General features: G+C 41.1%; 1 protein-coding gene across 3 annotated transcripts in view; it reads right to left on the reverse strand.

Annotated features, from left to right (window-relative positions):
* Nucleotides 1–938: 938 nt before the first annotated feature.
* The window catches only part of VAPB (VAMP associated protein B and C), a 47,725-nt gene continuing 30,651 nt past the window's right edge, over nucleotides 939–18,012 (reverse strand). Inside the window, exons 3-6 of one of the 3 annotated variants that reach the window (XM_038369918.2) lie at nucleotides 9,947–10,050; nucleotides 6,011–6,091; nucleotides 4,027–4,200; nucleotides 939–1,411 (exon numbers count right to left, since the gene is read on the reverse strand). In XM_038369918.2, coding sequence (XP_038225846.1) covers nucleotides 1,253–1,411; nucleotides 4,027–4,200; nucleotides 6,011–6,091; nucleotides 9,947–10,050 — 518 coding nt within the window. In that variant the 3' untranslated portion in view covers nucleotides 939–1,252. The remainder of the gene's footprint in view (nucleotides 1,412–4,026; nucleotides 4,201–6,010; nucleotides 6,092–9,946; nucleotides 10,051–18,012) is intronic. The other 2 variants (XM_038369919.2, XM_043496125.1) reach the window with 2 other exon arrangements.

Here is an 18,012-nt window from a genome sequence, read left to right on the forward strand (position 1 = left end):
TGTGGTTATTCTAAACATCAGTATTCCATCAAATGTGCTTCTCTGGAGATTGGTTCTGGAGACTAAAATGGGGCTGGAGGAAACAGTGTTGAGATAAGGCTAGCAATTTCCTGATGACGTACATAAGCTTCATCAAAGTGACTAACTGCAGGTCCTTTAAAAAAAATTGACTTTGACAAAAGTAACGAAACGAACTTTAATCTCTGGGCTTTATTTTTTTTTTTTTTTTTTTTTTTTTTTTTTTTAAGATGCTACATAGTCAAACAGGATTGGTCTTTTTACGGCATAGAACTAGTTTACTACTAATTTTTTTGCTAGATATACTTATTTATTTACATACAAAAACAGTTTCCTGACTGCTGTTTCCCCAATGTTTAAGTGATCAAAACTTTAACAATTACATAGTGCCCAAAACATGAGGCGGCAGAAGAATCTCGCATCGCTACAGCAGTAATTTTTTAGTTCTAGCCACTGGTTTTAGAACAGGTGCCTTTTTATACCATAGGATTAGTCAATATGTGACAATAAGGAAACATGAGATGAAATACATTAAATAAGTTAAATATGCATTAAACATCTCTGAATAACATTTCAATTCAACTAAATGAACCAACAGCAATGTAACTTGGTCCCTTTAAGAGAACAAGGCATTGACCTTTATTCGAAATGAGTGTCATACCAGTCAATATATGCCTCTTAATGATGCCTAGCACATTCAGCACTGCCACATACAATTCTTTTCAGCTTCTCACTATTAATTTAAGTGCCAATGAATTCTTAATTTGCAGAGTTGAAGACACTGACAAACTGTTAACTTTATGAGCAGAATGGTGGATCAACATATTTTACAGAAGTTATCAACCCCTCCTGCCTAACCCAGCTCCAAACATCCAAAAGGGCCAGCTCCAGCAGTGGAAGAATAATTCATTTTTTTTTTAAAAAAAATGGACAGGGGGACAGCAACATGTACCAAGGGCTAAATGTTTAAAATGACATTTACAATATGCCATTGTAGTGTTAACTCATGATTTTTTCCTCATCACTTAAGAATATTCTTCATCATTCATTCACTCATTGTACATTTTAAACTTTCAAGAGGATTACGTTATATTACATTTGTGCAGGGGTAATTTAAAGGCAAGACCTGTGAGATGTCATACATTAAATTTTTTTAAAACATTGTTATGAATAAATTTAATCCAATGATATGGCAGAACCATCAAGCCAATTTACAATCCTCAGCATACTGCCTCTACAAGGCTACTTTCCCTATAATTACACCAACAATAAAGAACAAAACCACCAGAGCAAGTAGTCTAGTGCTGAGCCCTTCTTCCTTGACAGCAGTTACAGATGCAGATATTGGGTTATTCGTCTGGGGAGCCTTTCTCATCCGCAGACCATCTTCTTCCTACAGGAAGGAACCCTAAATGATTAGTTTTGTCCAAAAAAAGCTGTATTTAAAAAAAAAGACACCCCAAAACCCTATTGTTAACTAAGCCCATTAAGTGAGTTTCTTTGGAAAGGCACACAATTTTGATGCAGAAGTATGACAACTCGTCTCCATTCTAGTCCTACCAGTTCATTTGAATGGAGATAAAAAAACAAAAACAAAAATAATTCATTCAAGAAGTATCCCACAAATATATATATGGACGGGGGACAGCAACTTCAAGGGCCTGATTTTCAGTACCGTGCACGCAAGTAAGTTGTGCAAATTAGAACACTATCTTGCACTTATGAAGATGCCAATCACCAATAGAATAACCTTGAATTATGAACTAGCAATTTTTCTCAGGTTCTTGAGCTAAGAATTTCCATTTATATGCTAATATTAAATGACATCTCTGATACTACTGAGAATTACTGGCACACGTTGTCCTACAATCCTATCAGTGCTCTTGATCGAAGAAGAGTCAGGTTAGTGATTGGATGAGATACCTATATTACAACTGCTGATGGAGTAGCTTTAATTTTAATCGGATACAGTATTCATTACTTCCTGACCTAAACAGCTGCGTAGCAATGTTGCAGGCCATTAACTATGTCAGAAAGACTATTCAGGAGCAGATAAAGTGAGCCCTGTGTGCCCATACCATTCAAGTATCAGAGGGCTGGTGTTAGAGACATTCAACTACAGCCTAACACTAATCATGGAATTAAAAGAGGCATGTCAAATAGTTGCAACGTGGAAGTAAGACTCAAGTTTGGTCAAATAAAATTAAGCTTCCAAAAGGATTTTTTTTTTTAAAAATTGTAATAAAATTGCTAAAAACTTCAAAAATTCACAGGGCAAGTTGGACACTTCCTTACTTTTGACTTATGTTTTTTTGCATTTGCTCATTCCTACAGGATGTTCAGTCTACAGCACTGCTCATTACAGCTGTGTTTTAAAAACAACAGCAACTAGAGTCTTTATACCACTTACTACTTGCCAAATGAAGCAGGTCACAGACAGTTAAAGGTTTTATAGTTCATATCTTAGGCGCTGAAGGCCAGATTCTCAGACAAGTTAGACACCCAATTTGCATGCACAATTAGGCTAAGTAGGAGCTACTCTGCAAACAGTTGTGCATCTATGTTGGAAGATCTGGTACACAGTTATACTGAGGTACCAACAACTGTTGCCGTACTGCTGCAAAAGCAGACATTTATGAAGGGATTTTCTAAAGGCAGGCCTAATACTAGAGTCCTGTAATCGACAATATGGATCTACGTTCATCTTAAAAAAAGAAAATGGAGAGAGAAAACTATCACGAAGGCTGGTGGACACGAGGACTGAGAAGATGTACTAAGGTTTCAATCTCTACAAGACTTTAACAGAACACTTTGCAAACATTTGCAGAGACCATCTGTGCTGTGAGCCTTCAATATGCTGTACTGAAGAACATTGCTTTACTGCTACATGTGGACAGTCCAGATCCACAATGGAAAAAAAATGAACAAACCAAGTACTGATCCATGTAACCCCGTCCTGCCACACTGCACACTATCCTTCAATTTTGGTTTCAATCTTTTAAGTTACTCTTCATGGGTCTTTGGTGAAAGCAAAACATCTGATCGAGCTTTCCACTTATAATTGTAATAACTTAAAAGAAAGGCTCAGCACAGCAGTATGAAAAGTCCATAATAAGAAGCACACTTAAACTTTAAGTACCATGAGAAATGTATTTTGAGAGATTAATTTTTGAAAATCATGGCATTTCAGACAATCATCTTGAGACACCAGCAAAGTGAGGGCATAATGAGAGACTAAGCCAGCATCTAGCATGCTTTAAGAGACACAAAAATGGAGGAAAAACAAAACAGATTTTTAAATGGTAAAGATTTATTTCACACTTAAACCACTATTAAAGGAGGATGAACATACCATCTCTTTCAATGTGGCTGTGTCCCATATTACTATTTTCAGCTTTATAGTTACTTCTAGGCCTAGATCTAGAGAGCAATTAAAAACGGATTTAAAAAAAGAGTACTTCAAAACAGTGACAAGTGGTTCTTATATACTGAGCTTTCATATTGCTGGGCTGGTCAAGGCACGAACCAATGGTGGTCCTCTTGTACTCTGGCTAACAGTTTAGAGTATGCATTTTAATAGCTTTGGACATTATGCGTGGAATTTCCAAAAGTGCTCAGTATTGGCCTAACTCTGCTCCTGCTGAACTCAGTGGTAAAACTCCCAACTGATGTAGATGGGAGAAGACTTTGCCCAATGCTTACTGCTTTTGAAAATTCTGCCCTAAATTCATTCTACAAAAAAACAAAGAGGGGAGAAGAGAATGAATCATTTTGGGTCACTGTCATTTCGCTTTGCCAGGCTGTATGCTTCAGACTTCGGCCCATGCCCCAAGAGTGCATGGATTTATGCACTTCATTTTGATTGCAAAAACTAAATCTGCAGATAAGAATGTGTGTTCTCCTTACATGTGTAACTAATGCTTACGTACCATGGCCCATGCCAACCACTCCCACCCACAAAGAGGGCTTCAAACTCAAATGGGCAGAACTCAAAAGAAAAATCTTTACCTTAAACTGTTTATTCTCCTCCCGTAACCTCTGAACTTCTACTTGAAGCCTCTTATATTCTTCCATTACTTTCTTAACTTCAGTGTCATCCAAGGAAGAACTTATTGATTTAGACATTACAGAGGATTCTGTCTTTGCAGTTGTGGATATAATTTTATTTATTTCTACATCATGCTGTCAAAAAAAGGACAGTGATCTTAGGGTCATTATTAAAAAAAGAAAAAAAAACACACCTTATATTGAGAGGATTATTAGATAACTACTCTGCATCCCTGAACTGTGCCTACCTTAAAAAAAAAAAAGTCTTAAATTTTCTTCTTGCAGCCTTTATTTCCACTTCCTGGTTTAGGGCAAAAGTCAGAGCAGCAGCAAATCACAGACAGGAAGATTCCTAGACCAGGACTCTACCTCTCACAATGAGGGGACAGGGGCTGGGATGAACACGTTCTGATTTGCTGTTTGATCTCCCTCCCCCACTGTCCCAATACACTAACAACCTGTTTGGGGGCATTAGTGCCACCATGAGTCTGAGCAGGAGGGAAGCATGGAGAGCACAGAATAGCAAATAGTTGCTTCCTATACATCCTTTGCCCAAGCTGCACCTGGCCCATTACCAGGAAGCAACCTCTTGACCCTGCAGTACATCTGAACACCCTCACTACCCTCAGCTGGCCACCACTTCTCTACCCTCCTATACTTCTGTGGTATAGAAGGGGGAACCACCCTTCAAGCTAGTTTAGAGAACAGGAATTGATATTTTAAACACTCATTTGTAATAAAGGATGTATGTGGAGAAACAATTCCCTATTCGCCATTCCAAATACGAGCCTGGACAGAAGGAGCTCAGGGGATTTCTTCCCACACCCTTTCCTTTGAACGTCTTGCATATTCTGTACTTAGGCACACAGAGCTAAGCCCTTGTGAAAAGCACAAGTACTGGTAAAAGCCTTGTGACAAGGAATAAAGGTTATAAGAATAAAGAATAGGATCTTGTTGCTACTTACGGACTATTTTTGTCCTAATGAATTTTTGGGATTAAAGAAAAACCAAAACTGCAACTTCAAGAGTTATGTTCAGACATACGAGGTTGCAAGTTTCACATAGATACAGGGCCATATTTCCCCCACCTCCTAAACAGTGTGCATACAAAAGCGCATTGGCCTGACACATGTGCACATAAATCCCAGAGTGAATGTGCACAATGTGGGGTTTGCACATGCACAATATTACAAGTCTGGTCCACAGATGCATAGAAAGAGGTATAAAAGATCACAAAAGGCTTCTTGGGCTTGTAACAAATACATAATTGTAATTGCACTAGCTTGAATGCAAGGGAGAACCGTCTGCTCTTGTGCTTCCTGTACATGAGGGTGAATGCACTAGATACACAATAGGAAATCTTAATTCATCAATTCTGCATTTGAGGACACTTATTTCCATCATGAATTAATCAGTATCTTCTCTGCCCCAAGAAGAAACACTACAGCTCAGCTCCTAACCAGCAGGGATCCCATGCCACAGTTGCCATCTTTGTACTTGACCCCTTGCTAGCCTTCTACTTTTAAAACACCATTTCCCTCTCAGGAAACCCCATCAGATCAGGAAGCAGGTAAACTGAAAGGGCAACAAGTGGAAGCTTGTACTGCTGATTCTTGTGTTGTATTTGCTCTGGGGATAAACAGAAAACTTCTGTGATATCAAACAGCACCTTTCACAAGGCTGAATTTTTTTTTTTAAATGCCTTCTTTCATTAAGGTACAAAGATAAACCCCAAATTCACTGGGAAATAATTTTAGTAGTTTTGCTACACTTCTATTGTGCAAATTAACCTCCAGCTGGATTAAGTAGCATGGATATTCTAATTAGTGTGTTTTTTCCGCCCTAAAGGGAATGTTATAGGGTTGGTTTGTATGAACATGCATTTTTATATGTTCTAGCTGTGCTATTAAGTTAAATCGCCCACCACATTGTTGAAAATACTCACAGGTTTATCATTTTCTGCTGGTAGCTCAAACACACATCTAAGTTTAGAATCCATGAGTTCTTCTGGTTTTGCTTCTTTCCACTAAAAATTTTAAAAAAATAATCCGGTCACAATAAGGCTTATGGAAAAGGTAATGTAATTCGATTCCTTGTTGCACTGCCTGGTTCAGAAAAAAAACACTTGGTTTAAAAGTTCTGGGTGTTTATCAAATCAAGGCTTTCAACAACAAACAAGTGTTTTACTTCCACTCCACCAAGCATATAATTCTTAAGATATACTTGTTAAAACTATCCTGTAAGGGATAGGAAGATACAAAATCTGACTCTCTACATGTCCTGTAAAAATTTGTGGCATTCAGATATTTATATTGAGAATTTGTACAAAAATGAAAACTACCTGTAAAACTAATTTGCTCTAGGGGGTCAGATGCACAAACGCTTCTCAGGGATATCTACAGTCTAGATCAAACGCACGAGATGCAAGGAGAAGGCTCAAAAGAAAGGTTAAGTTAGCAAAAACAAAACTAAATAAAATGCAGGAATGTTAGCATTCTTAAAAATGTACGGATTGAACAACAATTAACAATAGCAATGATTTGTTTTCTAGTTTATTTCAAATGAGGTGTTCAAATCCCTTCTAGAACTGTGTCCATTAGGTATTAAACACTGTTTCCCCAAATAAGAACTGGTTTCCCATTGTTAATTGGTAAATTCAATTTCATGTTGTGATGGGGGTGTTCACCCCACACCGGAAAGGAATGGGTTAAAAGCAACCTAGGGAGGCTGTGCAGGGAGCAGCCAATTGTTGAGAGGCCGCATGGAGCAGCCAATCAGGGCCCAGCAGGCTTACATAAAAGGAGCTGCAGGGCACAAGGCAGTCAGTTGCTGCAAAGAGCCTGAGGAGGGAGGCCTGTGTTCCTAGCTTGCTGCAGGAAAGTAGCACATTGTACAGAGCAGTTGCTGGCAGGGAGTGGGGAAGCAAAGAGGGAGTTGCTGGCTGGAGGCCCTGAGAAGAGGATGAAGGTGGTGCTGGAGCCTCAGGGAAGTGGCCCAGAGATTGAAGCAACTCTGGCAGAGAAGTTAAGGAGAGGCAGCAGGAGGGTGCTATCCCACAGGATATCATGGGTCAGAACCTAGAGTAGTGGTTAGGCCCGGGTCCCCCACACTTGCCACTGGGGAAATGACTGCACTATAGAACTGGGAGATCCTTCCCCTCCTGGGAAAGGGGGAAAACACAGATAGTGACATGCCTGGAGGGCAGAGTCATGAAAAGGATGCTGTGGTTCCTGGGCTGAGACAGGTCTACAGGCAGAGAGGGCACCAGGAGAGGGCGTGTGGGTTGAGAACTAATCCTTGAGACAGCCAGCAGGAGGCACCACTGCTCTGGTAAATGAACTCAGTCACACACAGAATATCAGGGTTGGAAGGGACCTCAGGAGGTCATCTAGTCCAACCCCCTGCTCAAAGCAGGACCAATCCCCACCTCAAGAACCAGGCCCACCTAAAGGACTGAACTCACAACCCTGGGTTTAGTAGGCCAATGCTCAAACCACTGATGTTCATATATAGTTACCTGCTGAAGTCCAGTGTGCTCAGTGCTGCATAGATGTTACAACCCTTATCCCCAGAGGAGGAGTTATACCATCTAAGCAGACTAACAATACACTTCTGCAACATGTATGTTCAGGGTTACAAATCAGAAGTTTTTGCCAGATATAAACAACCCATAACTGAAGTGGCTGGCTCACAGGAATTCTTTCTAGCTAGGAAGGTCCACAATCGTGTTTGTGGAGTTTTCATACACTTCTCTTTTCCCTGAACATATTTTTGTTAGTGAGATATTTTAGATAATCAGCACATCTCAACACACTGCAGATTGTGGCTCACCCTCATACAGTCTGATTAAGGATTTGACCCAGGTAAATAGCTGAACTGTTCTGTCACTTTTCTGTTGCTGAAATCAGGATTCTCTTTTGAGCTTGTTGGCTGGCTATGAAGTGTTGAAAGCTTTAGAGGACTCTTGAAATCTGTCGCATCTGTTTATCCAGAAAAGGAAGATATCTGTATTGTGGAAACATACTGAAGGACTGAGTGAGTACTGGAGGAAGAAAAAGTTACGTTGGCCTGGAGAGCTCTGGAAAATTTAAACACCCCTATAAGCTCCATGGTGTGAAGATACATTTCTGAGGATATAAAGTAGTGCATAAAAATCAAAGTTAGAGATTGAAAGAAGAGCTATTTGATTGATTGGTAAACCTCTGCCAATGCAGGAATGTTTCTAACCAGGTAGTGGCTATTGTTTCATCTAGCCTCTTTCTAAAATGGCTAAACCAAGGCGCTTCAATAACTTCCTTTGGAAGGGTGAGTTATGGAGTTCCTAAAGGTTCAGAGCCTGTGAAACCATCCAAGAGAGTTAACATTGCAGACAAGAGTAAGACTATGTGACAGTAAGTCATTTGTACGGTTTTCTGGCCAGTCTAATAAAGACCAAGACCAACCTAGTTATCTTCATAGAACTATGCACAAATTTGTTCTGTTCTACTATGTGATTTCTACTTGGCAAAAGGGCTAGCCTGTCTGCACAGCAAAGTCATCATACCCTCATAGAAACAAAGGACAGGAAAAGAGACAGTTTCTCAAATAATATATTAAAGGGAGTAGTTCTCTTCAATGGAACCACTACAAAAACCCTATTACAATTAGCATGCTCTTGTTTAGCTTATCAGAAACCACCACTGCATGCAAAGAGAATCAAAAATAAATAAATAAAAAGACCCAAAAGGTACTTAACAGTTTACTATGTCATGAAATCAAATGTGTAACAAGATGGTATGTTTACTTGCCATTTATTTTTATATCATTTAAAAAAAAAGTGTTTTTTTCTTTTTAAAAGAAGGTTCAACTCAGACATTTACAAAAATCCCCCTTTTCTTAAAGAAAAGAAGAGACTTGCGGTCATGAGTGGGATTAGTTTAAATCTGCTGTCGCTTCAGATGCATTTTTCCTAGGTGAGTTTATATGAAATAAAAGCTAAATTTAAGCGTCCAAGAGTTTAAAAGCAGGTGGATAGTGAAAAAGTCTATTGCATAAAAACGATGTTAAATAGCTAGGAGTTTGTACAAGGAAATGTTTTCAACAAAAAGTACACAGGCTACTTTTAGTGTTTTCACCTGTGTCAAATGTTTAGTAAAGTAATAAAAGTAAGGATGGAGAAGGGTTCAACAGCAAGACACTTATGATTACAGGAAGTGCCATCAGTGGAGAGACAAGAATACCGCTGAGTGTTTAACCGTCAGTGCTGTTTGCTTAAAGTAGCCAACAATCTTATTGCTTATATTGCTATATCCTTTGTCCTTCCTTACCCCAGCCTCTACCTACCTCTGTTATCCTCATTTATAACCCATTTAATGCTGTACTGTAAGATCTCTGGGGGTAACGACCACATATGGGCAAACAAATAAGGGAAAGGATAAAGAAAACTCTATAATACTAGAAAAGATCCTGGTTCCCACTGGAAAGGTGGAGGCCGGTCTAGGGAAGTCCTACTGTACATGCAGGAGGATTGAGAAACTCCAGATTGAGGGAAATGTTTCACAGAGCACAGGAAATGCAAAACAAAAAAGTCAGACCATTAGCCTTGTAGCCCTTTTTAAAATTTGGACCCAGCCTGGTGTCCTAACACTGACAGAGCAGCTACCATCTGTTTCTGAGGAAAGCAACTCTCCCCATAGTGCAGCTATCCAGTTCTGCAATGCTGAGACTTATGGTACAAGAAACATGGGGTGAGGGTAGATGTCATCACCCTTTAGAGTTATCAGGAAAACCATGAAGTTCATTAAGTCAACCTACAAGCAATGCTAGAAAAAAAAGATGCTCTCTCTTTATAAAATTATACAAATAAAGGACACACTCTCTATAAATTAGTTTCAATACTTACTACTGCTTCCATATCTGAAGTATCAGCTGGAGCAAACATAGACTGTACCATAAACTTGTGTTTACTTTTCTCATTAGGGTCGTAATCGAAAGGTTGTAGCATCACTGCAAGAAAAAAAAGTTACATTAGAATCACTAATGATTCCCCATGACTATATGGTGTCTCGATAAGAAATATGCAAGGTTAAACTGGATTCCAAGTTGCATGCCCTTATGCCACAATACATTGCATAGATCTGGCTGAGATTCTGAATTCAAAATTAAAATCATTTTGTGAAAGTTCAGACTCTTCAAACAAAAATTTAGATTTAAGAATCAGCAACTTTCTGTACAAAACCCCAGAAGAATAATGATAGTAACTTGTACACAGCAGGAGAATACAAGTTTTATATATGGGATGGAGAAAGATGTGGAAAAGGGCATCTAAAATAAAGTAACGACCATGCATTCTGATTACTCATACACAGTACTGCTGATGGTCTGAAAGAAAACTGCACAGAGCCAGACAAAGACATAAGGATGTTTTACAGACTGAAATTAAAGTTTAAAGATGCAAGTTCTCTTTGGAATGCTTAGAAGTCTCAGGATGCTATTTTACAGCAGAGATTTTTCACATTAAAAATGTTAAATAAAATTTTAATTTGTTGTAATTTATAGCACAATCTTCCTCAAAACTACAGAAAGGCTTAATCAACTTTGTAATAAGTGCAGTGAGAATGACATTATAATGCTGAAATTAATGTAATGTATTTGAGAATTGACTGAGAATGAGGACCATGTCTACTTTGAAATGTCCCATCCTCCCCCTTGCACTAAAGTTTTAATCTGCTCGAGTAATTCAGTGCACACATTCTGCCCTGCTAATTAAGATATGACAGATGTTTTCCCAGCTGCAGCTCTGACTTAAGATACATCTCTTTGTGCACATATAAAAAAGCCCTTTGTTCTTAATCTTTTATAATCATCTCCCAGGAAGTAAGGCAATAGGTGCTCAAACTATTTTTCAGGCATCATAGCTCCATGAATCTTGAAGCAACGTGAAAGCAGAATACTCATCACATTAAGCGCTCCACTTTTCTAATTTATGGTACGTCATATCTCTAGGCTCTTGCAACAGCACCCACCACTGTAGGGCGAGTGTCTTTCAAAGGGCTGAGGGTCCAATGACAATAACAAGGCTATGTCTACACTACAAATGTATGTTAACTCAAGTTATGTCAGCAAACAGCCACCACAGTTAGTACATTGCTTGTGAGCATGCATACTTGGGTCCTCGTGTTGGCGATGTGCATACTCACTAGGAACGGGTGTGTTGATGCAGAGTGTCAGCACCACAGGTAGGCTACTGTGCAACTTGCCACCGTCCAGTGCACTGACTTGGGAAGTTTTGGCAATGCATGCTGGGGCAGAAACAAGTCAGGCAGGGATGCATGGGGTCAACTTCCCAGTTTTCAACTGTCTCCATCCAATAATAGTATCTGTATCCCATAATTTTCATGCCTTTTTTCAAAATCCCATAACCCGCATGCCCCTCCTCACTGTTTGCCATCTCTGACAGAAGAACAGAGCCTGCACGAGCTGTCATGAGCATTGCAAGCACAGGGCACGCAATCCTGCAGTATTTGTAGAGCTGCAAGAAAAACTGAATGAGTGGGAAACAATGATTCCTTGGAGGACAGATTGCTGTGGGACATGGCAAGAACCAATTCAAGGTTGTTGGTGTTATTCATGCAGCAGCTGCAGATTGGGGAGCACTCCTTCTGGCCCCAGAAACAAGCACCGACTAGCGGAATCACATTGTAATGCATGTTTGGGATGATGAGAGGTGACTGCAGAATTTTCAGATGCACGGGACCACATTCCTGGATCTGTGCGCTGAGCTTGCCCTAGTCCTCCAGTGCAGACACACCAAAACGAGAGCTGAACTGACACTGGAGAAGCGGTTTGCCATCCGACTCTGGAAACTTGCAATGCCAGATTGCTACCAGTCAGTCAGAAATCAATTTGGAACCAGGAAATCCACTGTGAGGGCCACTGTCATGCAAGCATGCAGGGCCATTAATTGTCTTCTCCTACGCAGGACTGCGACTCTCAGCAATGTGTAGGACATGGGTATGGCTTTGCAGCAATGGGGTTCCCAAAATGTGGTGGAGGAACAGATGGCACTCAGATCCCTGTTTTGGCACCAGACCACCTTACCACTGAGTATATTAACAGAAAGGGATACTTTTCTATGGTTATACAGGCATTGGAGGATCACCAGGGATTCTTTCACAAACATCAAAGTTTGCTGGTCTGCGAAGGTGCATGACACTCACATCTTTAAGAACGCAGGACTGTTCAGAAAGCTACAAGCATGGACTCTCTTTCTGACAGGCAGATTACCACTGGTAATGTTGGAATGCCAGTAGTGATCCTGGGGGAGACCCAGTCTACCCCTTGCTCCCTGGCTCATGAAGCTGTACATTGGCCACCTTGACAGCAACAAGAAACAATTTGACTACTGGCTCAGCAGGTGCAGAACAGTTGAATGTGCTTTTAGTCATCTGAAGGATTGCTGGTGTTATCTACTCACAAGATCAGACCTCAGTGAGAAAAGTATCCCAATGGCTATAACTGCCTGTAGTGTCCTGCAAAAAGGGAAAGTTTCTGCCAGGATAGAGGGAACAGGCAGAGCAGCTGTCTGCTGAATTTGATCAGCCAGACACAAGAGCTATTAGAAGATCTCAACATGGAGCTACATGGCTCAGGGAGTCTTTGGAAAACCACGTTAACAGTGAGCCAGAGTAATGTGTGGTGGTGTTGTATGCTCTATCTGGCCCTGTTCTTGTGTGGCCTGGTAGGAATTGTGTAGTGATTGCTGTACATGTAGGAATATAACAGTCAACGCATCTATTAATTTTTGTTTGTGATTGATCCTATGAGTTGTGCCACTGTGAAACAGGAAATTGACTGCTTTCAGAATGGCTGAGCACTCAGCAACATCCATTATGAACTAATAAAGATGAATTATGTTCCAAATAGAATTTTATTCTGTAACAAATAAGTGCAAAAAATGCAATTTAAAAACAAACACATTAAAAACTAAACATTCATGTCCATTTCAGCTACATATAGACCAACTGTGGCTTTCACAGGTCAGTATATGTGAAGCTGTGAATATCTTTAATGCTCCCCACTGTTGAGCGGTAAGAGTAGTGCAACTAGCCCATATGCCACGTGGAACGTTGGGGGAGTGGTGTAGAGAGGTCCTGATACTGAGTTCTCAAGGGGCTGCAGAGGGAGGCGAGCCCAGGATTGGTGGACCTGCAGGTTCAACAAAATCTGCAGCATCTGTTTGCTGTCTGAAGAGCCCCGATGCATCTCCCTCCCCTTTTCCTGCTGGGATTCCTGGGCCTCTCTCCTCTCTATTCTTTCCTTCTCCAAGCTGGCTGCCATGTTCATAGCACAGGGCCCGTGCTCACAGGCTGATGCAGCATTGGCTTGAAGGATCTTACTGAATAGGTCATCCTGAGTCCTCTTTCTTCTCCTCATCTGGCTCGAGTGTTCTGTGGGAGTGGAGGGGGAAATCACGAAGGCCGCAGTGGCAGCAGCTGCAGATAAAGCACACTGAGGTACTACCATAAGTGTATTCATTACAGAAAGTGAAACCTAAAATGCTGAACTCACTCCCCCTTGCTCCCCTAAAGTATTAAGCACTATATTCTCACCTCTGCTTTTGCTTGTGTACGGTGCCAGCCACAGCACCAGCCATGGGGTTGCCTGGGGTTGACAAAATGAAGAAGGAATTGCTCAGTTGCATGAAACTGAGTATGGGGCAATGACACTGAATAATGGCACCATTTCCCACAGGTAGTGGTGATTTTATCTGACATCTCACTCCTGAAGGTAACAAACACAGGGAGAGCACAGCTGCTGCTGGTGTCCTAAAGCCACCTAGGTCTATATGCTGTTAGCCTGTGCATTGCAATGGTGCCTGCTAAAGTTATTGCTGAGTGGCATGGGAAAGCATTCTACTGTGGAGACGGAAATAAGGCAGATCTCCCGAGAAACTTTTGGCAGAGAATTGCAGGTACCTCTGTAAAAAGAAAAGGAGTACTTGTGGCACCTTAGAGACTAACATTTATTAGAGCATAAGCTTTCGTGAGCTGGAAATGCATCCGATGAAGTGAGCTGTAGCTCACGAAAGCTTATGCCCTAATAAATGTGTTAGTCTCTAAGGTGCCACAAGTACTCCTTTTCTTTTTGCGAATACAGACTAACACGGCTGCTACTCTGAAATCAGGTAGCTCTGTGAAAGTTTCATCAAAAGCACTCAAAAGGATTCAGGAGACATCCCTGTGTACATAACCAAACTGTTCCACATCCTCTCCCCCACGCCTAACACTAGGGGGGAATGAAAAGCAGACAAAAGCTCTACCTCTATTGGTTGTATCACTATCTCTTCTAGAACGAGTAAATTTAAAGAAAAGTCAAAAGATGCATCCTGTTACTTTGGGGATGCCAGCCCAGTTTCCTTCCCCTGACCTGGGCTTGCCTGTGCTCAACTGGTGGTACTGACTGGACTGCAGTAGAGTCAAAAACAGGTCCTGGCTTGCCACACAGCTGGATTCCCCGGTCATCTGTCCCCCATATTCATCCTCTTCCTCATCCACCACCACCTTCTCCTTGCTGTTCATGGAAGAGCCTGTGACTTGGGCTCCTCAGAGGTATCCACAATGCTGTGGGGGGATGGAGGTGCTGTCTCTGCCCAGTACAGCATGCAGCTCTTTGCAAGAGTGGCAGGTCTGTGGCTTGGCACTGGATCGACTGTTGGCCTCCCTGGCCTTCTGATATGCCTGCCGTAGCCCCTTGGCTTTCACATGGCACTGCTGCTGGTCCCTATTGTACCCCTTTTCCTGCATCTCCTGAGCAATCTGCTTGCAGAGATTTACATTTCTACTGCTGGCTAGGAGCTGTGCCTGCACAGCCCCTTCAGCCCCAGGCCCAAGAGATTCAGTATCTCCTGTCTACTCCAGGCAGGAGTGCGTCTGGAGCATGCAGCCAGCATGGTCAGCTGGGGAGTTTCACTCAACAGTGGAGACCTGCTAGGCTTGCTCACCAAGCAGGGCAATGAGGAAAATAAACTTCAAAAATTTGCAGGGCTTTAAAGGGGAGAGAGGCTTCTAGCCTCCATGACCCAGGGCACTGGACTTTACAGTGATGACCAGAGTGGTCAGTGTGTGGCACTGCAGGACAACTGCTGGAAGATAAGGTCAACATAAGCAACACAGTATTTACACATGCACTGCACTAAATTAAGTATTTCAACTGCGGCTGTACACTGCTCGGGGAGATGTTACTATGTCAGCGTAACGGGGTATTACAGTGGTGGGACACCAGTTTAAGTGTAGACACATGCACAACTAGGTTGACGTAAATTGCGTTGTGTCGACCTTAAGCATGATCTACACTACGAAGTAAGTATTGTAGGTATGCAGCACGTTCTGAGAAGAGGCCCACAGAAAGGATGTGATCAACTCCCGCTAGTTCCATCCAGGAAGAAGAGGTCACCACCCGCCAAGTCACCTTTCTGCGAGTTGGAAAGTGGTGAGGATTAGAGGGCAAAGGCACTTAGAAGTCATCTTTGGTTTGTGTTTTTTCTCTTAAAAAAAAAAGAAAATTCCCTTCTAATAGAGTGATTAACAGAGGGGAATTCCTGTGCTTCAATTACTGACAATTTTTAATCACAGCAGTCATCTGGGACCTCTGTTGCAAATTGCATTGTGTGTGTCAGATTATCTTGGAGAGAGACTGCTAACAACTATATTTTGATTGCAGCCCATTGGTCAATTAAAATACCACATGCAATTTCAAAAGCAAAAACAAGTTTGAATACAAACACATGCAACTAGGTGGTGCAAAGAGCTCCAAGCTAACAAACTGGAATCCAAAACTAAAACTTGCATAATGCCAAAATTACAATTATTAACCTGATTAAAGATACCCTGTGTAAAATTTCAGAAGGTACATTTTATGATCAAAAGGTCCTCCCCACCCCATCATTTAGTTCATGCAGAGTTCCAGAATTGAGTGTACTCGGATCTACTAGCACAGCTAAAAAAAATTGTAATGAGCCGCTTATCAGATGAACTACAGGAAAGAAATTTCATTTTACAACTGATATATCCAGCGTATAGCTTTATGTGGATATCTAGAGGTTTTGTTACAAGAAAGCTATGTGCAAGGATGTCACTTACTTTAGAGTAAAAAAAGCCAAACCAATTTGTTTTCTTAAGTGGACAAAACAAACACTAAGGCTATGCCTTCACATTCTTACACACAAACACAACACTCAAAGTCTGTTGCCATTAGCAACTGTGTGCCTTTTAAAAACGGTAGAAGGAGCTAAACATTGACTTCTTATATGAAGTGCTAAATATAAAATTTAAAAATGATGAGATGCAGTGAAATTGTAAATACTACTTTAAAAAGTTGGTCAAAATGAAAACGTGAACTGTGACAGCACTTGTGTTTCAATATTACACAATATGTAACAGACAAGAAGCATGATAATTATGATCAGTACTTCCTGCACTGTTGCTCAGCTGTCTTCTCTGCTGCTCGAATCTCTACAGTGGGTGAAGACTAACTGGGTAGTTGAATATATACCCATTTATTGAAAAAGTTCTGCAGGCCTGTGGTTCATATCAGTTTGCTTAGTTGAGTGCAGCTATAAGATAATTTAAAAGTAATTATTTCCCAAGGTATTATGTTGAATCTCTTTTGAATGCGAAAAAGATTGCTGTTCTGAATTTAATTTAGTGCTTCGTAACAGCAGAATGCTAGAGAAGGTTTGATGGTGTTGTTACTACTTGTTCTTTCAGATCAATACATGAAAATTATACTGATAGGAATTATGTAGCAAACTTTGCATATGCCAGACTGTAAACCCAAAATACCTATCCATATCAGTTCATTCATTCTATTTACACTGCGAGGAGCCAGACTCAGAAACAGAAAACTTGAGAGCCTCCAGTCTAAAATGAATTTAACATGAGTGCCAACATTTCTAATGCCAAATACGTAACAGAAGGAGGCTAGAGCATGGATCTCTCCGTCTGTAAAACTGAAGAGTCACAATTTGACATCAACATTGTAAAATATTCTCAATATTCTGCCACATGTGAGATCTGAATAGCCACATGGAGACCAGTAGACAGAGAAGCAGAGTAAGACATTTGCTTGAAGCATTTTGAAAGCAATCGTTTTCTCTGCTAATACAAAATGGTGGGGATTCAGATCAGGTGGGTTCCGTGTAGCAGGTTACTGCAGAAGGGAATACCGGTTTCACAACACATGCCTGTTTTTCTCCTCTAATGCTGTGTTCACCTCTCTTTTGGTGCAGATAGCGGCTACGGAGTAGTGGTGGGGAGGGAAAAATAGTGACTCCCACTTCACCTCTTTTCCTTGCATGGATTACTGGCAGAAGTTAATGCAGACACCATCAATATTTAGTTTATGCTGGTTACTCACTTCAGAGCAAACCTCTTTCTTCCCCAAGGGGAAAACGAGGTTAGGAGGCAGCAACCAGCAAGGAGGCCCTGGAGAAAAACATGCTGTCACAGGGCCAAGAAGCAGTGAAGAGTCCCAGGGGCTTAGTGCATAATAGTTGTGGCCTCAAGCACTTACTTGTCAGCAATATCAGTGAGCCACCTGCCACAGTCTCACTATGAAAGACACTGGAGAAGACCTCTCATCCAGAGAGCCAGCAGGCAGAGATTTGGGATTTTGAAACAGAGGTTAAGACTTAATGGCTGTTTATGATGCACTTGAGAACTGCAGGAGCACCTTGCTTGTAGGATCATCCACATCAATACCTGCCTTTCAAGATTACATCAATTCTGCACAGCTTAAGAGGAACTTGACAGGAGTCAAGTGTATTAGGCGTACAGTGAAATGCTATGAAAGAGAGGGCTAACCAGGAATTCTCTGGCTTAAATCATCTGCACAAATTAGGAAGAGGAGGTGGATGAGGCATTTCAAGGACAGATAAATACCCAGAACACAAGACCTGGTAGTAATGGG

The sequence above is a fragment of the Dermochelys coriacea genome, chromosome 13 (genome assembly GCF_009764565.3).
Source record: "Dermochelys coriacea isolate rDerCor1 chromosome 13, rDerCor1.pri.v4, whole genome shotgun sequence".
NCBI lineage: Eukaryota > Metazoa > Chordata > Testudines > Dermochelyidae > Dermochelys > Dermochelys coriacea.